The following is a 19,890-nucleotide window of genomic DNA, read 5'->3' as shown; positions in this document are numbered from 1 at the left end:
ATAGAATCAGGTTTAAAATCAAACCCACTAAACACTCTACAAAGAAAACTATAGGCGCAGAGAGCTTCGCTGGTTAATTCTACCAAACATTTAAGGACAAAATTATACCAATTCTAAGACTCTTACAGAAAAAAAAAGAAGGCAACATTTCTCAGTTAATTTTATGAAGCCAGTATTATTATCCTAATACCAAAATCAGACAAAATACCAAAACCAGAAAACAAAACTACCAATATCCCTCATGAACAGACATAAACATCCTTAATCAAAATCCAGTATTCAGAATATATAAAGAACTCTTACAAGTCAATAAGAACAGTTCCATTTTAAAATGGGCAAAAGATTTTAACGAACACTTCAAAGAAGATATATGAATGGTCAATAAGCATATGAAAATGTACTCAACACCATTAGACGTTAGGGAAACAGAAATTAATACCACAATGAGATACCACTACACACTCACCAGAAGAGCTAAAATTTACAAGACTGACAAAAGAATTGGTAGGGAGCAACCGGCACTCACACATATTTCCGGTGAGAGTGTAAAACGATAAAACCACTTTGAAAAACTTCTTGGCAATACCTATCTGTATAAAGTTAAACATACACTTACCATATAACCAGCAATCACACTCCGAGGTAGTTAAAAGAAAAATTAAAACATATGACAAAGAAAGACTTGAATAAGAATGCTCATAGCTTATTCATAACAGCTATAAGCTGGAAACAACCCAAATGCCCATTTACTGGAGAATGAATAAATTGTGTTAAATCCATACAATGGACTACTACTTGGCAATAAAAAGAAATGAATTGCTGAAATACACAGCACAGATACATCTAAAAAGCATTATCCTAAGTGAAAGACACCACACACAAGATATTAAACTGCATGATTCCATTTATATGAAATTCTAGAAAAAGCAAAACTACAGTAACGCAAAGCAGATCAGTGGTTGCCAGGAGCTGAAGATAAAGGAAGAAAATTAACTACTGCTATGGACTGAATGTGTCCCCCAAATTTGTGTGTTGAAGCCCTAATCCCCAGTGTGATGGTATTTGGAGGTGGGGCCTTTGGAGGATAACTAGGTCATGAGGGTGGAACTCTCAAGTATGGGATTAGTAAGAGGCTTGTGAAAAACACTCTCTCTCCACCATGTGAGGATATAGCAAGAAGACAGCCATCCACAAACCAGCAAGACAGCTCTCACCCGACATCAAATCTGCTGGCATCTTTACCTTGGACTTCCCAGTCTCCATTACAGGCAAATAAATGCCTGTTGCTCAAGCCCCCCAGTCTGTGGTAATCTGTTACAGCAGCCCAAGCTAAGACAACTACAAAGGGGTACACAGGAACTTAGTGAGATGACAGAAATGTTCTGTATCATGATTGTGGTAGTGGTGGTTACAAAACCATTCATTTGTCAAAACTCATCAAACTACCCAAAAATAGTGAATTTTATGTAAATTATTTCAGTAAGGCAGATTTGAAAAAATCAAATCCAGCCCATTCCCCTTAGCACTTGCACTTATTAAATGAGATGATAAAGCAATACAACCAATTTGTTAATCATTCTCCAAAATAAAAAGAAAATTAGTATTGTCCCCTTTAAGGGTAATTGTCCATGAAGTTTATAGTCCAATGTGCTGAAAAACTGGGGCTGTCCATCAATTCTGACACTGCTCAAATTTAATTTAAAATATTTTCTCTTGACCTGAATTCAGGACCTGAAAAACATAACTTTGAGTCTCTCCAATGGTGACAAATTTACTCCTTTGTGAATGAATTCCTATGAATCCATACCTCATCATGCCAAGATATTTTGCTTAAAAAATAAAAAGGTATTATGAAGTTACTAAAACTTATTTTCTTATAGAACTCAAAAGACAGCTTTTTATATTGGGGAAGAAAGACATTTTTTTACTCCTGCAAGTGTTTTAAGCATCAATTGAATACACATACGTTCCCATGAACACATATGTCAAGACATATGAGGACATTCAAGTTCTAGTACATATGCTTAAAAGTTAGCCTCAATACTTACAATTAAATCTAACATATCACTCACAGGGGCTTCAGAGATTATGCAGTCAAATTCACTCATTTTAAAGATAAGAAAAACACGTGACTAGACCACTGTTTGGAGGGAGAACTGGGCCAGGTCCTCTTACTAATTTAGTGTTATATCCTCTACAGAAATGCTTCTCAACTTTTAATATGCATATGAATCACCTGGGGATCTTGTTAAAATGCATATTCTGACTCAGTAAACCTGGGGTGAAGCCTGAAACTGCACATTTCTAACTAACTTCAATTGTGACACCAACACTTTGGCCCTCAGAACATAATGGAGTACCAAGGATCATGTGATTTTACAGGTGTTTAGTATGTAGATATTATTCATTTTATTTTATTTCATGTAGTTTCTCTTGATGTTAAAGTTTTCACAGAAGGAAAAAAGTTTTCAAGCTAAACCATAATCCTCCATTCTTCCCGGGAGACTGCTAATACTCGGATACAGATAACCAGTCCAGCCCAGCTACTGAGGATTCTGTATCAAGTGAAAATTTATACTTTATAAAGTATATATTTTTATACTTTATAAAAAGTATAAAAGTGTACATAGACATCCCTATTTTAAAAATATAAACATAGAAAATGTTTTAATACGTTGACATCATACATAGCTAGGGTTGAAAATTATTGGTCCGGAGTCATCATCAGTCACCTGGGTGAGCTTTATAGCAATGCTGTGCTTCCCTTTCCTGGCCCCAGACAGACGGAGCCCAGAATAAGAACACTGACAAAGGAGGCCGGCCCCGTGACCTAGCAGTTAAGTGCATGCGCTCCGCTACTAGAGGCCTGGGTTTGGATCCGAGGCGCACCCCGACGCACTGCTTGCCAGGCCATGCTGTGGCGGCGTCCCACATACAGCAACTAGAAGGATGTGCAACTATGACATACAACAATCTACTGGGGCTTTGGGGAGAAAAAGGGAAAAAAAAAAAAAAACACTGACAAAGACACAAACTTGGACTTCAATAAAATATTTTTTTGAAGGAGAGAAGGAGCTATTAGCCAATCAGATACTAAAAGAAAAGGTTTTAACTATTTGTTCCCATAAAACAATGTTATTAAGAACTTATAAAATTAAACTTCTCTCATATAAAACTGGAACTATAATGCAAACTGCAAAAAAAAAAACTTTAAAGACACCAGTAGAGGACCTATTAACAATATCAGATATCAGATACTTCCCCCCATTAGCTTTGCCCCTTTGGCCAACAAGACCATCCTAAATCACCAAGCTTTAAAAATGCTTTTAAAGAGTGTAAAATGTACTTCATCTCCTTCCTTTATTACTATCAAATCAGGCAGTTGTTTTCCTGTAAGATTCACATATTATTTTCCACTTGAAATCTACTCTTTCCATAGTAACAAGCACTGATGTCACAGAATTTTTGCTGTTCCTATTTAAAGAATACAGAGGCATAGAAATGCTCTTATGCATTTATCTAAATAAATGAAGAAAAATGTAAAACAGATTACATACGTACAAACTCAAAGTATTTTTCCCAAAGCTTATCATCAAATATTAACCAGTCCTTAAAACATACACTTGATTGTAAGTGTACTTTGAGATAAGAAAAAAAAAAATTTCAATTGAAGTTAATTTAAATTAGATATTTTAAATAAGGTTGCAGTTTATGAAAACAAATTTGTTGGCTAGTTAAGAGATGCTAGAACAAATAATGTCTCAGGGGATTCTAAGCAACAAGATAGAAATTCAGAAAAATTCTACTTAGGTTCTGCAACTTAGAGTCCTCACTAAGGTTCTTCTCTATTTTCTTCTAAATGGAAGTCTTGCAGAAAATCTCACCTAAGTCACCCAAGGGTCTTGCATCTGCTCTTAAGTACTTTTTTTGGGGGGAGGAGGGGATATACTTTTGGTCTGTGGTCCAAATTTTAAAAAATTAGAGTACAAAATACTGAAACTTTTTAAATTTAATTTTTACGTAATTTGTTTATATGCTAGAGGAATTCTTACATATATACACAGGAAGAGAGACAAGGTTCCTTGTTCACTGAGGTATTATTTATAACTGCAAAAAAAAATTTGGAACAACCTAAATATCCATGGATAAATAAACCATGAAACAGTCTGAGAATTGAAATTAATGAATAAGATATAAATGTGTACACATGGACAAACCTCAAAACCAATGTCAAATTAAAAAAAACAAATCAAGCCACAAATACATAGTTTGAGCCACTTACTAAAAACTTTTAAATACAGCACAATACTATATACTGTTTATGAAAAAAATACATACATATGCTATAGGATGATTAAAAAAGCAGGAAACATGTACACCAACTCCAAGACAAGTGTATATCTATGGAGGGAGGAAGAGGAGAAGAGAAAGATATTGGGAGACCCCTTCAACTCGACAGCAACATTTTCTCTCTCTTAAAAAAAAGGATTCAGGGGCCCGCCCGGTGGTGTGTAGACAGAAGTTCACACGCTCAGCATCAACAGCCCAGGGTTTGCAGGTTCGGATCCTGGGCACGGCTCTACGCACCAAGCCATGCTGTGGCGGCATCCCACATACAAAATAGAGGAAGATGGGCAGAGATGTTAGCTCCAGGCCAATCTTCCTCAGCAAAAAGAGGAAGACTAGCAACAGATGTGAGCTCAGGGCCAATCTTCCTCACCAAAAACAAAACAAAAAAAAGATTCAAAACAAATATGGCAAATATTATGTATCAGAGCTATTAAATGGGCACTTGGGCATCTATTATATTTTTCTGTCATTTTTCTAAGTTGTAAATATGTTATAATTGTTTTTAAGGAAGCATTTTAAGTTGCTTCATAAGTTACTTCCACAAGGAAAGGAACTTATATTTATTGAATGACTCTATGACTTTATGCCAGGCACTGTGATAGGAATCCTTTCAACAAACCAGTGACTTAGCAATTATCCCCATTTCCAAGAGAGGAAATGTGAACATTTAAAGAAGTTTAAAAAAAAAAAAATTCTTCAAGCTTCTACAGGTAAAAAGTAGTATATGCATCAAGATTTCTATCTAGGTCTTTATATTAAGCCCATGCTGTATCCTCTATACCAAACTGCCTTTCAATGTTATGGGAAAATTCTTATAAAGATCAATCATTGTTCCCCAGTGGTATAGCCATAGAAAGGAGACTCAAATCAGTCCATATATTTGAATGATGCTTATCACTTAAATCCCTGATATCACCTCATCTATTCTTATGAGTAAAAAATAGCAAGTACAGATTATGTGTGGGTTTAAAGGGTTTGATTTTGTTTGAGAGAGAGGTAGATTGATAAATATCTAGTATTTGAGATTTCTAGATCCTAAAAGTTCTGCATTAAACTAGATTTTTGGACAAAAACTAGAGTAACCAAAATAATCAAAACTACAGATACACATAACTCTTCTTTGACAGATCAACAGAAAAAAAACTCTTCGCTACAGAATGGTCAATCCATCTGTAATTTAATTATACAATAGAGTTAAATTGTCAATATTTAATTAGCCACAGCCACACCATAAAACAGTGAGTGCCCACTCAAGCTTAAGAAGCACTTGAGTGGCTTGTTTGGAATACAGATTCTTAGACTTCACTCCCAGAGATGATTCAGCTGATCGGGTATGGGGTCCAGGAATCTACATTTGTAACAAGCATCCCACTAACCACCACCAAGGTAATTCTGATGCAGGGCGTGAAAGGACTAGAAGTGACAGTGCATAAGCCTTTATTCCTTCAATAAATATTCACTGAACGCCTACAACATGGTTCTAAGAACTGCAGATTCAGCAGCGAAGAAAATAAACAACAGAAAAATCCCGTCTTTAGGAGTTTATTACATCCTAAAAGCGAGGAGATAGAAAACAAATACATGAAGTCAGCAGGTGTTAAGTTAAGCACTATAGAGAAAAATAAAGCAGCTTAAGGGAAATCGAGGCAGGGGTTACTATTTTATAAAAGAATGGTCAGGCAGGGCTTCTTTAATGAGACATTTGAGCAGAGAATTGAAGGTAGTGGATATCTGGAAGACGAGGTGAAAACATTATTGGTAACTTATTCCTCGAAATAATTTACTGTATGAAATAACTTTAGGTGTTGTACCTTTTACTACAGAAGAGGGAAAAACACTTATTCACAATGCCTACTCTGTGCTAGTAACTATATAACATCTCTAATCCTCAAAAATCACTTTGTGGGGTAGCTGTGAGCTTCCTTCTTTGTATAAAGGAGGACATGGAGGCTCAGATTAAGCAATTTGCAAGGACATACATTTCAAAAGTAATCAAATCAGGATGCACACCTAGGTCTTTGTAACTGTCAAACCCATCATCTTCCAACTATGCCAAATGAGTATGTTTGTTGAATAAACTCAGAGCTGAATTCTTATGTGCTTAAGACTTCTGGAAGGCTGAAAAAAAGTTACCAAAGATACAAATTGTTTTAAAAAAGGAGACAGGTTTCTCATCTTTATAACAAATCTTGGCATACAGCTATTTTTCCCTTTACTTTTTCTAAAAATTTCCTTGTCAAAATTTAATCATTTATACAATCAGCAAATCATTTACACAGTCCCCCAATATTTGGGAAACAATTTTTTTTTCTTCATAAGCTTTCTAGAAGGGCAAGTTTTAAGTTACAGACTTTTAAAATATAAGATGCAATAAAATTATATTTGTCCATCTTTGGTAAGATATGCATATATATTTATATGTAAATAAATGTGCATCTCATTGTTTCATATTCATTGACTCCAACAATGCTCATGACACCTACACAATGTGTCATGAATAACTGAGGAAGGTCCCCCACCTTACCTACTTCAAGCTAGTAATTAGAGAGCAAGATACTATGCTAGATACTAGACAAGTACAATTTGCTAATAATAGTCCTTACTCTCAAGGTTCTAACACAAAGTATAAAAAGACAGTATAAAGACAGATGGCCAATAGGCACATGAAAAGATGTTCAACATCACTAATCATCAGAGAAATGCAAATCAAAACAACACTAAGATATCACCTCACGCCTGTTAGAATGGCTATAATCACCAAGACAAAAAACAAATGTTGGAGAGGATGTGGAGAAACAGGAACCCTCATACACAGCTGGTGGGAATGCAAACTGGTGCAGCCTCTATGGAAAACGGTATGGAGATTCCTCAAAGAATTAAAAATAGAGATCCCCTATGATCCAGCTATCCCACTACTGGGAATCTATCCAATGAACCTGAAATCAACAATCCAAAGAGGCTTATGCACCCCTATGTTCATAGCAGCGTTATTCACTATAGCCAAGAAGTGGAAGCAACCTAAGTGTCCCTCGACTGACGACTGGATCAAGAAGATGTGGTATATATATACAATGGAATACTACTCAGCCATAAAAAAAAGACAAAATCGTCCCATTTGCAACAAAATGGATGGGCCTGGAGGGTATTATGTTAAGTGAAGTAAGCCAGAAAGAGAAAGACAAACACTGTATGATCTCACTCATATGTGGAATATAAACCAACACACGGACAGAGAAAACTGTATTGTGGTTACCAGGGGCAATGGGGGTGGGGGGTGGGCACAAGGGGTGAAAGGGAGACATATACATGGTGATGGACAAACAAAAATGTACAACTGAAAATTTCACAATGTTATAAACTATTAAAACATCAATTTTAAAAAAGGACAGTATAAAGAAAGTGCTGTATTGGATTATTAAACTATATTGGATTAATGAAGCTATCTGGAGAAGGCTGCATCTCTCCAAGCCCTGAAAATCACATCAAGGTTACCTTTAAAAGTTTAGGCTAAGAATGCTGGGCATATCCTGAGGAGAGCCATGGAAAATTTTGAAGCAAAGGGGTGACAGGATCAAAACTGTGTTGCAGAGATAAACTGAAAGTGATGAGTAAGAAGTGTAATGAGAGCCTAAAAACAGAGAAATCAGATATAAGGCAACTGGAAGAGGCTAAAATGAGAAGCCTAAAGTCAGGAGGTGACAGGAAAAATGAAAAGCAGACGCACACAAGAGCTAGCTAGTTCTTCAACACCTTTCTTTGGATTAGGCAACAGATAACACTAAATTATCCCATATTTCTTATAAAGGATATTCTCTTTTCTTATAAGCCTTTATAAAGCAACAATACGCTAAATTTCAATGTCTGAAGGTATTTTTGGTACATGACTCCAAGATTTTGTAATATAGGGATCAGGAATTCATCAAAACTAGAGTAGGTTTCCTTAACTCAGGCAAACAGTTTAATCATTCCTTTTTTGGCCCAAAAATTAACTCTGTATAAAGTTAAAAGATATTAAACCTATCAAAGAGCTATTGGAATTTGGGAAAACCAGTTGGCAAAGGAATTGTTAAAAAAAAAACACACACAAGGACTCAAGCTTAAATTTAGAATAGGGTTTTCATGATAAATCTCAAATAGGAATCTGCCAAGACTCTGGCAATAAGACACTAAGTTCCATTTTGCCACAACTCTCTACCTCATCTGGCTCGTTATAGCAGCAGTTTAAAAAAAGAGAAAGTATGCACTGAAATCCCAAACTTGGCTCAATACAGGCAAAATTCCTACTAAGAGACCAGCTGTAAAAAGAAGGGTATAGTGCCAAAAACAGACAAACAAACATCCTTCCAGCTAGATAAAATGTGACTCATTTGAAAAAACAAAAGGGTAATAAGTCGGAGGTTCTCACTATACTCTCCTTTCGTCCTTTCTCTAGTTTGGCAATTTTAGAGTACATCAGGATTCCTTGCGCTAGATCAATACATCTGCTCAAAAAAGGTCGGGGGAGGGGCGACACATCTCCATAGTTTTTAAGTCCCATTTGGGGCTATTCAGGTGGTTTTTCCAGTTATTACCCAGTTATTTAAATCAATTCTTTTTTTTTTTATAATTTTATTTATTTATTTATTTTTCCCCCAAAGCCCCAGTAGATAGCTGTATGTCACAGCTGCACATCCTTCTAGTTGCTGTACGTGGGACGCGGCTTCAGCGTGGCCAGAGAAGCGGTGCATAGGTGCACGTCCGGGATCCGAACCCGGGCCGCCAGCAGTGGAGCGCACGCACTTAACCGCTAAGCCACAGGGCCGGCCCCTCAATTCTTTGCTCTACTTGGCTAAAGAAAAACAGCCCGTATTCCTTTTTTTATTAAACACGCTCTAACACCATTTGACCTTTCAGTTGCCTCTATCTAATTGCTTTTAAATGCTTTTTAAGCATCCCTTTTAGAAAAATTCTTAGAAAGCAAGGACAAGTGCTTAAACTACTTCGTAAAAAGCTCACCAACATACTGCCTATCTTTCTATCTTCAAACAAGAGGTATATCCTACACTCTGCTCTCTAAGAGCCACCCATTCTTCAAGGCCTGACAAAGCCCACCCTCCTCCATGAAGTCTTCCTCAACAACAGTACACAGTAATTTCTACTTCTCAAATTATAAACTTAATGATAAATTTTATTCACAAATATGCATAGGGTCTATCTGATCTCCCATCTACATGAAAGCTTAGAACAGGGATCTGTTCTACACTTTTCTATGTAAGTATTCATTACAAGCAACTGAAAAGCCCTTTTATAAAGTAGGTGCTCAATATGACAATGGATAACATCAAGGGAAAAAAGCTAGTTCTTTGTCTAAGTATGGTCCTCTCTCTGCCTACCCCACTCCACCTCTTTAGTCCCAAAAAACTAATCCCAGCCCCTTCAAGCTCTCCTTTACCCTGAAGAAAATGATAACTTTCTTTGTACACTCAGTACACGCCAAGTGCTTTTAAGACATTATCTTTTAATCTTAAACTTCTAAAGTAGGGTTTTTTTAGTTAAGGAAGCTGAAGCTTGTTGGTGGTGGTGATGTGAACCCAGCTCCTAAGCCTGGCGCTTCAGTGCACTGAAGGAGATGCTCATACTATGGCATTAAAGAGAGAGAGGAATAATCAATGTCTCACGAAGAACTGAGAACAGTAAAAAAAAAAAAAAAAAATACTCCAGTAGTGTACCTAAAGATTCAGAAGAGACTAGCACTAAGTTGAAAAGTTGCCAATTTATTTAAGAAAAACACTCACATGGGAACCATTTTAAATGTTTTTTTAAAAGACACTACTCTAAAAAAAAGAAAAAGCAAACGTGAAAAAATTTCTTGTATGCCAAATGGCTTTTACAAAACAATAAGAAATACTGAGAGATGGTCAAATACAAAAATGCATTAATAAAAACAACTTACAGTTCGGTTACCACATCAAAATTTCAACATCAACTATAATCAAAGAAATGCAAATGAAACAGTAAGATCCCCATTTTTACCTATGTGTTGGCATTTATTTTTAAATAACAACACCTATTTGTGAACAAAGGTATTTGTAAACTAGCACAAACCTAACCCTAACGGAAACAGAATAAATGAGTACAATCTTTTTCAATAGATTTGCTGGCGTCAGTCTTCAATCTTGAAACTGTACAGGCCATTTGACCCAAAAATCTACTTTTAAGATCTTATCCTGAAGGTCACAATTTATCTAAAAAGATATTTAGCCAGCATTATTCACAAAAGAGATAACCCCATATCCAAAAGGAGGGTTAATTAAATAGTACTACAATGGTATTTAAAAAAATCATGTCGTAGAGATTATTTAATCACATAGGGAAATACAATATGAAATTAAAAAGGAAATTATAAAATTACAGTAAGATCCCAATTTAGGGATTATGCATTTAAAAAAAGGATATCTACTAAAAGATGTATATTAACATGTGGGCAGTGGTTATCGCTATTGGTATGATTTTTACTTTCTTCTTTTTCATTTGTCTTTTCCAAAGTGTCTACAAAGATTTATTGCTTTTGAAATTTAAAAAAATTAAAACTTTTATGACCAAGTATTAGGTTAAGAGCTGTGATCTCAAGCCCTGTTCCATCACAAGTTTAGCCGTAACTTAAAGGCAGTAAATTTCTATCTTAATATCCATTTGTAAGTCATTTTGCATCAGCTACATTGCTCAACCATCCTGAGAACTTCTAGCCTACTTTCGAAATTTTTGATAAACAATATCCAAGTGTACTGCCATTTTCCTGCAGTAAAAAGCCTCTCAACTCGAAACAAAAACTCCATAAAAACTCCATATAGCCAGTTCATATTGTCATACTTTTTTAAAAATTAAAGTGCTGATGAGAACAAAAGAGCGACTTCTGAAGATCTGATTAATAACTGCCTTCAAAAAAATCTAAGAACAAGGACGATTTTCTTCTCAAAATCTCTCCAACTTATCATTCAAAAATCAACTCCCCCCGTATTCTGATAAAAGTGAACTTAATCCAGCTTTTAATATCTCATAAACCCATTTATTCAATATGAAAAGAGCAGCTCATTTAGTGTGCCAATTTCACCTCCTTTAAAGGGTTTCTTTACAGAAGGCTTTAAAGCTTCTCAAGTGCCTTCATAGATTATTATCTATCTAACAATCAAAAAACAAAAAGACCTAGGGTAGATATTAACCACCAGGTAGGAAAAAATGTTATTACATAGCTAATATTAAAATCCAACCCTCCACTCTAAATCCATTCTGAAGGTCAAAGGAAGTTTATAGAACTCAAAAGTAAAGTTTTAGTTAAAATATGTTCTAATCACTACCCATGCTCTACTAAAATGATTATATGAAGGAGGAAAAAAGCTTTTTATGGGATTCACAATTAGTGTGGTTTCCAGTCAGTCATTTTTTTAGGCATTCTTGTGCATAACAGACCCAAGTGAGATTTTGCCCATTCACTGTTTGAAAAGCCAATGCACTCTACTTATAAACTGCCATGACCTTAACTAAGAAATTAATTCATATTGAATCCTGTAATTGAAACAATTTCAAAAGATGATTCTGCCACATGATTAAGTGATTCTCTAAAATGCAAGTTTATTAAAATGATGATACCTGAGAAGCATGAAGGTGTATTTTTATCCTATAAAAACTGAACAAAGCTGTTTGCCCCAGAGTAGGTAGTGAGGGTGGCTACATAATTAATTTTTAGTTCAGTCTCATCTTAAAGAACCACACATTATAGTAATAACCACCATCAAGAGAATATTTGCAACTGAGTTAAGGACTTTTATCACATTTAATACTCACAATAACTTAAATCACGAACACATTACCAGCATTTTACAAATAAAGTTGAAAATTTACCCACCACCCTTGCCCAAACTAAACATGTGTCCACATTACAGGAAAAAAAAATTAGAAGAGACTTTCAGATTGCTATTATACATATATATACTATATACTATTACATATATATAATAATACAGGTAGTCAAACTGGCATATTCTTACATGTATATTCCAGTGTCTTACACACAGACAGCTTTACAATCTACAAAACGTTTGTACCCTATCATCTGTTTCCCACAACAGCCCTGTTATGGGATTATTATCACTACCGTATGTGAGGGGCTTCAGGCTCAGAGAGTTTAAGAGAAGTCACTTAGCTTTTGATTCCTTGTTCTTTTTCCACTATACTACCTTGCTTCTCTAAGATAAAAGAAACATTGCCCCCACAATAAAAATAATGAAATATACTAGAGAGCCTAGATAAGCATCTTTCATCAGTTATATATTTCACCAATAAGTTATTAGAGTTACTGGTTATTTTGATGCCAATCATAGAAATATAAGTTGTATGAATAATTTTTATTAAGTTAGTACTTAGCAAAAGAATCCCCTAGATTCTCCTGTACTGGCCAGAAGACTAAACCCAGTCAGTGAGAAGTGCCTACTATCTCCTCGGGAAAACAGAGGATGCATAAATTAGTCTTTCACGGCTTAACAGTTGTTTCTAATAGGTATCATCTGTCCATAAAACCAACTACCTTATAGCTGTTTGCCCCAGAGTAGGTAGTGAGGGTGGCGACACAAACACACACATTTTTATAAAAATCGACCCAAGTTTAGCAAATATATATACAACCAAACACAAAGAGATATGTTTACCAATAATGTGAAAAATCATCTGTAAAATAGTTATCTTGGCTTTGAACTTATGAACACTTTGTGCTTCTCAATGTCCATAACAAGCAAAATTGTTCTACTTCATCAATTCTCCTACTTCTTTCTACTATATCTACCTCCTCCCTTACTACTTTAAAATTTCCCACTCCACATAGTGACTTGCCCTACCTTTACTTTCTAACTGGCCCATCTTTTCATTAGTATGATTTCAGACTTCATTCATTCAACAAAGTTTTACCCAGTCATCTCTAATTACATGTGACAATTTTCAATGAAGAAAAGCCCCTACCCTCCTCCTCCTCCAAGTCTGGTGATGAGCAGTAAGAGTCCCTCTCTGTAGTTTCTGTAACTCTAGACAAGTCACAATCACTCCCTCCAAGGGGAATAACTTAATTCCCTCACAGGAAGGTTTTAAGAAATAAAATCAAAGCAAGATGTTTAAAGTGCTTTATAAAGTGTCAAGGATTACCCTATTGCCATCATATTTTCAAGTTGGTGTTTTTTCTGGCTATCCATTTTTAAAGCTACAGAGGAAACTCTCAACCATTCTTCTGTATTATGGGTGGTGAGGAAGAGTAAAAGACAGAAAGAAACTAACGTGAGGAATGAATTCACCAGAGGATCAAGTTCAGTTATTCCACATTCACGTCTATCTTTCTTAAGTTAATTAATGCCCAAGAAAATAAATAACATACCTGGACTCCGAAACCCCAAAATGGCTACACAATCAGAATGCCATTCTACTTTTAAAAAAGAAAAAAAAAAACAAAGCTGTTTCCCTGCACCCACTCCAAAGAAAACCTCCCTCGGTAAAGGTGTAAATCACCATTACAAAAAAGTTGAACTTCAATTCCCATCCCTTACACTCTGGCTCTTAACTTTGAGAGCCTGCCAAACGGCTTTGCAACTGAAGCTTACAACTGCGCGTGTCAAAGAGGTCTTCCAATTGAGCATTAGCAATTTTGTAAAATGCATCTTGCTACTAAGTCTCACAATTTTAAAAATATGTCTTGAATTCCAACATCAAACTAGTGACAGTCTTCCAGGCACTCTTAGCAGCTGCTTAGAATCAGGCGGATGGAAAAAGCACAATTTTGGAAAAGGTCTAACAATTTCAAGAAAGTTACTTTCACTTGTGACTATGCAAAAACTTTATCGTAAAGTTAAAAAACAGTAGCAAACTAAAAATGAATCCCAAAATACGTGCACTTGATTTAAGGCCAGAAATCTCATTATAACTCACCGTTTATTTTCCCTAAAATAAATACTTCTTTACTGTAAGGCAGCTCCTTCTTCCCCAAAGAATTTCAAAGGATCTGAAAATACTTTACTAAATAGATTTAATCACATCCGCAGATTCTTATCCTACAAAGCCATTAAAATATAAGAGTGCAAAAGTGCTTTATAAAGATCCTACATTCCTAAAAAGAGTAAGCATTTCTCTTCAACGTGACACAACGCATGTTCCTAAGACTAAGAGTGGCACCTGACACCCCAACTCAGCTCTTCAACTTTACTTATCCAGAAAGGAGAGGGAGGCTAGTTTCTACACAACCAAAAACAGATGAGTGCCTCCTAACTCACAGCCTGTTTGTTCTTACTTTAAACATATATCTTAAGTTTGTTTGGTTTTTAATGTAGTAATGAGAGACTCAGAGCAAATTAGCAGGGAGAGGGGCTGTTTTAGGCATTAGATAGGAAACGGCTATCAAGTGAAGGGCTAACTCCAGGAAAAAACAAAAAGACAAAAACCTGTGAGCAGCAGACAGAGCATTTAATAAATGGTGAGCTCTATTTATCAAATTTTAAGAACAGCATCTCTTCTCAATGTACCACAGCATAAAAATCATGTTCATAACCATGACTAAGTCATAAAGTCATGCTTCTCCTAATAAGGCAAGTACATAAAACACAATCTAAAACGATTACCTTAAAATATATTCATATATATGTATAAATAAATAAATAAGCACACACACCCCTAGAGCCCAAAAGAGCTAAATTAATCGATCCATCAGCATTCCAAAACAACTAACTGCTTGAGAATTCCAACCAGAAGAGGTCTGCCTAAGGCAAAACGTCTCTTCTCTGGTAATATGTTTTTCTATGTAAACAGTTCTGTCAAGTGCTTTGGTTGGCAGGCAATAATAAAATAAGCTTTATTTCCTGTTCTTCTTTCCTTAGCAAAACTCTACAGTTTGTCATCACCTCTGACATATGTTCAACATGTCCAAGGGCTACCATGAAAGATAAAGTATATTTCGCATAAACTTTTCTATTCAAGTGAGTCTTCATGACTAATATTTTATCAAAATGTTTTACATTTCATCTCACAAAACCTTTATCAGATTGTGGAAAGAGAGAAATCTGAAAAACACAAGTTTGTATTTAGTGTAAACTGTTATCTATGCGATGGCTGTACTTACCTAACTGTAAGCTTTCACAATTCGTAAGCCTTTGAAAAACTTTACGCCTTTAAGTACCATCAAAATTTTCAATCAAGATTTCATGCGTTCAATTCACACGACAGTGCAAGATCAAATGCTAAACTCCAAAAAATAGGGGTGTCATGAGTGAAAGGAACACACAACACTCCACTGCCAACGCAAACGCGTCTTCGAGGGGGCAGGAGTGCTTCTTGTACAAGTACAGTAGGAGCCTACATTCAGCAAAACCGGGGAGCGAAGGGTCAGGTGACTTCACACCACAGACTCTTTCAGGCTGATCGGGCCTTACTATCGTCTGAGTGGCTAGTAAACGGCTCCTCAGTTTGACAACTAAACCTGGACTTGCAACCCAGCCACGCGCAACCCGTGCGCATGGGTTAGAAGGCAGAGGGGCCCCGCCACGCGGGCCCCGGTGCACAGCCCCGACCTGCGGACTGCGGCTCCCTCCTGGAAGGGTGTCTGGAGAGCTTTCCGACCTGGCAGCGAGGTGTCCGCTCCGCCCGCGCGCTCCGCGTCCTCCTCCTCCGCGGGGCCCATCACGCGCAGGCTACCCCTTTCTCCCTTTCCGCGGGGCACAGAGGACAGCGAGGGCCCGCCTGGTGACAGGTCGCCCTGCCGCGTCCGGAGTTCTCCGGGACCGAGCCGCGCCGCCGCCGACCTCCCCGCGCCCCGGGTCTGCGGCCCCTGCTCAAGGCCGCCCCCTCAGGTCGGGGCGGACGCGGCGGCAGCCACGCGGCGGGCGAGCGGGCAGGGGGCCGGGCCGGGCGCAGAGGCGCGCGCCGCCTGTTCACCCGACAGCTGCGGGAGCCGCGGCCTCAGCACCGCCCTTTCAGGCCGCGCGCCGCGGGAGCACGGGGCGCGGCGGGGGCTAGGCCCGGCGGCCAGCCGCGGCGGCGGGAGGAGAGCAGAGCCAGCCGCGGACGACGACCCCGCCGCCTGCGGCCGGTGCCCGCCAGCCCGAGCGGCCCGCGCCCTGTCCCCTCCCGGGCCCTGCGGCCTCCGCCCCGCCGGCCCGTACCTAGGAAGGTCGTGGACGAGACGTGGTTAACCTCGGTGCTTGGGTCGCTGGTCCGCCGCCGGCGCCGCAACCCCTGGCGCGGCTGCTGCCTCGGCGCTGCCTCGTCCCCCTCCGCCATCTTGTACCGATTTAAAATTAACTCCCCACTGACGTCAAACGCCGCCGCCGCTTTATCAACCTCCCGGGAGCCGGCGGGGCGCCGGTGGGTCCTAGCGCCGCCCCCGGCCTGCGCCTCCTCGTCCTCCCGGCGCCTTCCTCCGTCCCGCCCATCGGCGCCCTCGCTCCGCCTCCGCCCTGCCTGCCTGCCTGCCGCTGGGTTGTTCTGGCCTTCCACTTCTGGGAGGAATTGGGCGGCGCCCCCACCGCTACCGTCTGACACCCCCGCCGCCCTGAGCTAAGTACCACACCCCCTTAGCGCTGGGCTGATCTGCGTAAACGCGTAAGGGAGCTCCAGAGAACCAAGTCCTTCCTTCCCAATTCTATAATCCAGTTCTCTTGACAGCTCTTCTCCGTAATCGTTGACTTGTGCCCTGCACGTGAGGTTGCTTTCGCACTCCTTCCTTCTCGCCTCTTTAACCCCACCTCCTCCTCCACAGTTATTCTCCTCCTCCCTCCCTACCCACCTCCCAAGCTATTGCTTGTGCCCTGCTTTCCCTCTCCATCTTTCCTCGCTCAAGTCCCTAATGTTGCTTCCCCTCCGGAGACTATCCTATGGTTTGTTTCCAATAGCTCCTATCTGCTTATGAGACCCTCCGCCTATCTTCTTAACTATGCACACCCTTGCCCTCCTGCTCTTAGCACCTTGCAGGGGCGAGCCAAAAAGCACTCTAATCGGAAAATGAACTTTCCTAATAGTCATGAACCTTCTTGGGGGGATTCGGTGACATCTCGTAGAAAGTTCAGGTCACTTTTTACAGTAAATATCAGCCCGTGGAGTCTTCTGTGAAATATGATCCCTGCTCTTTTGTAGCTTTACCATATCACCAGCCTGTATTAGAAATTCCTTTTCTCTAGTAAAGACAGGTGTCCAGATCGCTGTCTTTTCCAGGTCTTGTCACGAGTCTAAAATTCAAGCCTTTCATCCTGCATGATGTCTAGAAAAGCACTGGTGTCATCGAAGCTTTCAGGGTGCCCTTCTAGAGGGGGTTGTGTTGGGCTGTTTGTTTATTCATCTGTTTTCTGTCTTTATCGAAAGGGATTTGGAGCTACTCCTGGACTTCCTAACTCCCTGCATCCTGGTTCAGTGCCCCTGGGCAGCCTAAACCAGAAGCCATAAGCCTTGCTTGATGATGAATTTCCTTTCCTAATCTCCCTATGCCTCATCTGTTTAATATTGCCCACAGTCTGCTTTATGCAAGGTATCTTGGGTATGAGAAAAGATGCAAAGATAAGTGTTTTGGCTGTCAAAGAGTAAACTTCCAGTTAGAAGTAGTTAATTTAGCACTGAGTGTACCAAGCAGGGACCCCCAGAAAGTTAAGGCAGCACTGCTGGCCAATTGCCTTCCTAACTGGTGTCCTTTCCACTATTAGACACTGTTTATCTCATAGGCTACTACTATAGTGCCCTGGACAAGTCCACAGCTCCTGACTCCAAGGAGTGTAGAGAAGCAACGCAAGTACAGTCAAGAGATTGAGCATGGTCCCACGGTCACCTCAAATCCATATGTGTAAAAGGCCTTTCCTGCATTTTCCCCAGTCAGCTATCCGTCTTCAATTTCTTAACACAGTGAAACCTCAGTGTTACTGCAGACTTGTCCCTCCCCTTCCCTCTACACACAGCCAAGTCCAGTGTGGACTTAATTCTGACTTATAAACCTCTCTCCAGCTCACCTCCTGTCCGTCCCCTCAGCCTCTCTTTTGATTCAGGCCCCATCAACTCCCACTAGACTTACTGTAACAACCTCCCTGCTCTTCGCCCTTCTCTTATGGGTCCTCCACACAGCCTCTGGCTTGAGTTTTCTTAGATGCAAATCTGTTCATGTAATTTCTCTGCTCAGGATAAAGTCCCAACTCTTCAGAATGATTGGCAAGGCCTTTCACAATTTGGGCCTTACCTATGTATCGAGCCTCATTTTTCACTACTGTATCATTTATTCCTTCATTCTTTCATTTAACAAATGAATTTTGACACTGTCATGTGTGCTCAACAGACAAGTAATGGACAAGGCAGACAAAATTGGTTTCCTTGGTTTTTGTCTCTTTCCACACCCCACACAGACTCCTCCACAACAGGAAACAAAGATCTGTCTTCTTCAGGGTATATCTCAAGCACCTGCACCAGTGCTAGTGCAGAACAGGGCCTCAAAAAACATCTGTGGAATAAATGAGTGAATAAATACATGAATGAGGGGCCAGCCTGTGGCTTATCGGTTAAGTGCGCGCGCTCCACTACTGGCGGCCCGGGTTTGGATCCCGGGTGCGCACCAACGCACCACTTGTGTGGCCATGCTGAGGCCGTATCCCACATACAGCAGCTAGAAGGATATGCAACTATGACATACAACTATCCACTGAGGCTTTGGGGAGAAAAAGGGAAAAAAGGGAGGAGGATTGGCAATAGACGTTAGCTCAGGGCCGGTCTTGCTGAGCGAAAAATAAAGAGGAGGATTGGCATGGATGTTAGCTCAGGGCTGATCTTCCTCACACACGCACAAAAAAATACATGAATGAATGGGTTGCAGTTCTTATGCTACCACTGATTAACCTAATGTTTCCAGACTTCCAGGTCCTCATTTTTTATAACTAACTATACAACAGGATTCTTGTAGGATCAAATCAAATAATGTACTGAGAGCATTTTCTTGACTGTAAAATAGCCATTTATGGATTGTTTCATGTTTCAGGCACTATTCAAAGTACTTTACATATGTTAAGTCATTTAATCCTTACAACAATCCTAAGAGGTAAATGCTATTGCTATTCTCATCTTACAGATGGAGAAACTAAGGCACCAAGAGGTTAAAAACTACATATGTTAAGTCATTTAATCCTTACAACAATCCTAAGAGGTAAATGCTATTGCTATTCTCATCTTACAGATGGAGAAACTAAGGCACCAAGAGGTTAAAAACTTACCTCAGTGGCAGTACTGGCATTTGAAGGCAGACAATCTGGGTCCATATGCTCATAGCCACTGTGATAGTGTTCAGTTTAGATACTGTGAATTCCTGGAGGGCAGAATCTATAGCTTATCTACAGCAGTACTTTGGAATTCTGCCTTTATTTGGCACAAATTGTATTAAAAGCTATTTCTGCCAAATAAACAACTTTAAAAAATTTTTAAATCTTACTAATAAATAGGCAAAATTCATCCACAGAAAATTCACATAAATATAGACCTTAAATATATGAAAAAATGTTCAGTTTCACTCATAAT

General features: G+C 39.1%; 1 protein-coding gene across 4 annotated transcripts in view; it reads right to left on the bottom strand.

Annotated features, from left to right (window-relative positions):
• The window catches only part of ATL2 (atlastin GTPase 2), a 65,208-nt gene extending 48,561 nt beyond the window's left edge, over positions 1-16,647 (bottom strand). For 2 of the 4 annotated variants that reach the window (XM_058551403.1, XM_058551404.1), the window contains exon 1: positions 16,515-16,647. In XM_058551403.1, the coding sequence (XP_058407386.1) occupies positions 16,515-16,632 (118 nt within the window). In that variant the 5' untranslated portion in view covers positions 16,633-16,647. Of the gene's footprint in view, positions 1-15,475; positions 15,888-15,972; positions 16,187-16,514 lie in introns of those variants that run through there. The other 2 variants (XM_058551406.1, XM_058551405.1) reach the window with 2 other exon arrangements.
• Between the last annotated feature and the right edge of the window lie 3,243 nt (positions 16,648-19,890).

This window comes from Diceros bicornis, chromosome 12 (genome assembly GCF_020826845.1).
Source record: "Diceros bicornis minor isolate mBicDic1 chromosome 12, mDicBic1.mat.cur, whole genome shotgun sequence".
Taxonomy (NCBI): domain Eukaryota; kingdom Metazoa; phylum Chordata; class Mammalia; order Perissodactyla; family Rhinocerotidae; genus Diceros; species Diceros bicornis.
This window is presented reverse-complemented; position numbering and strand designations above follow the sequence as displayed.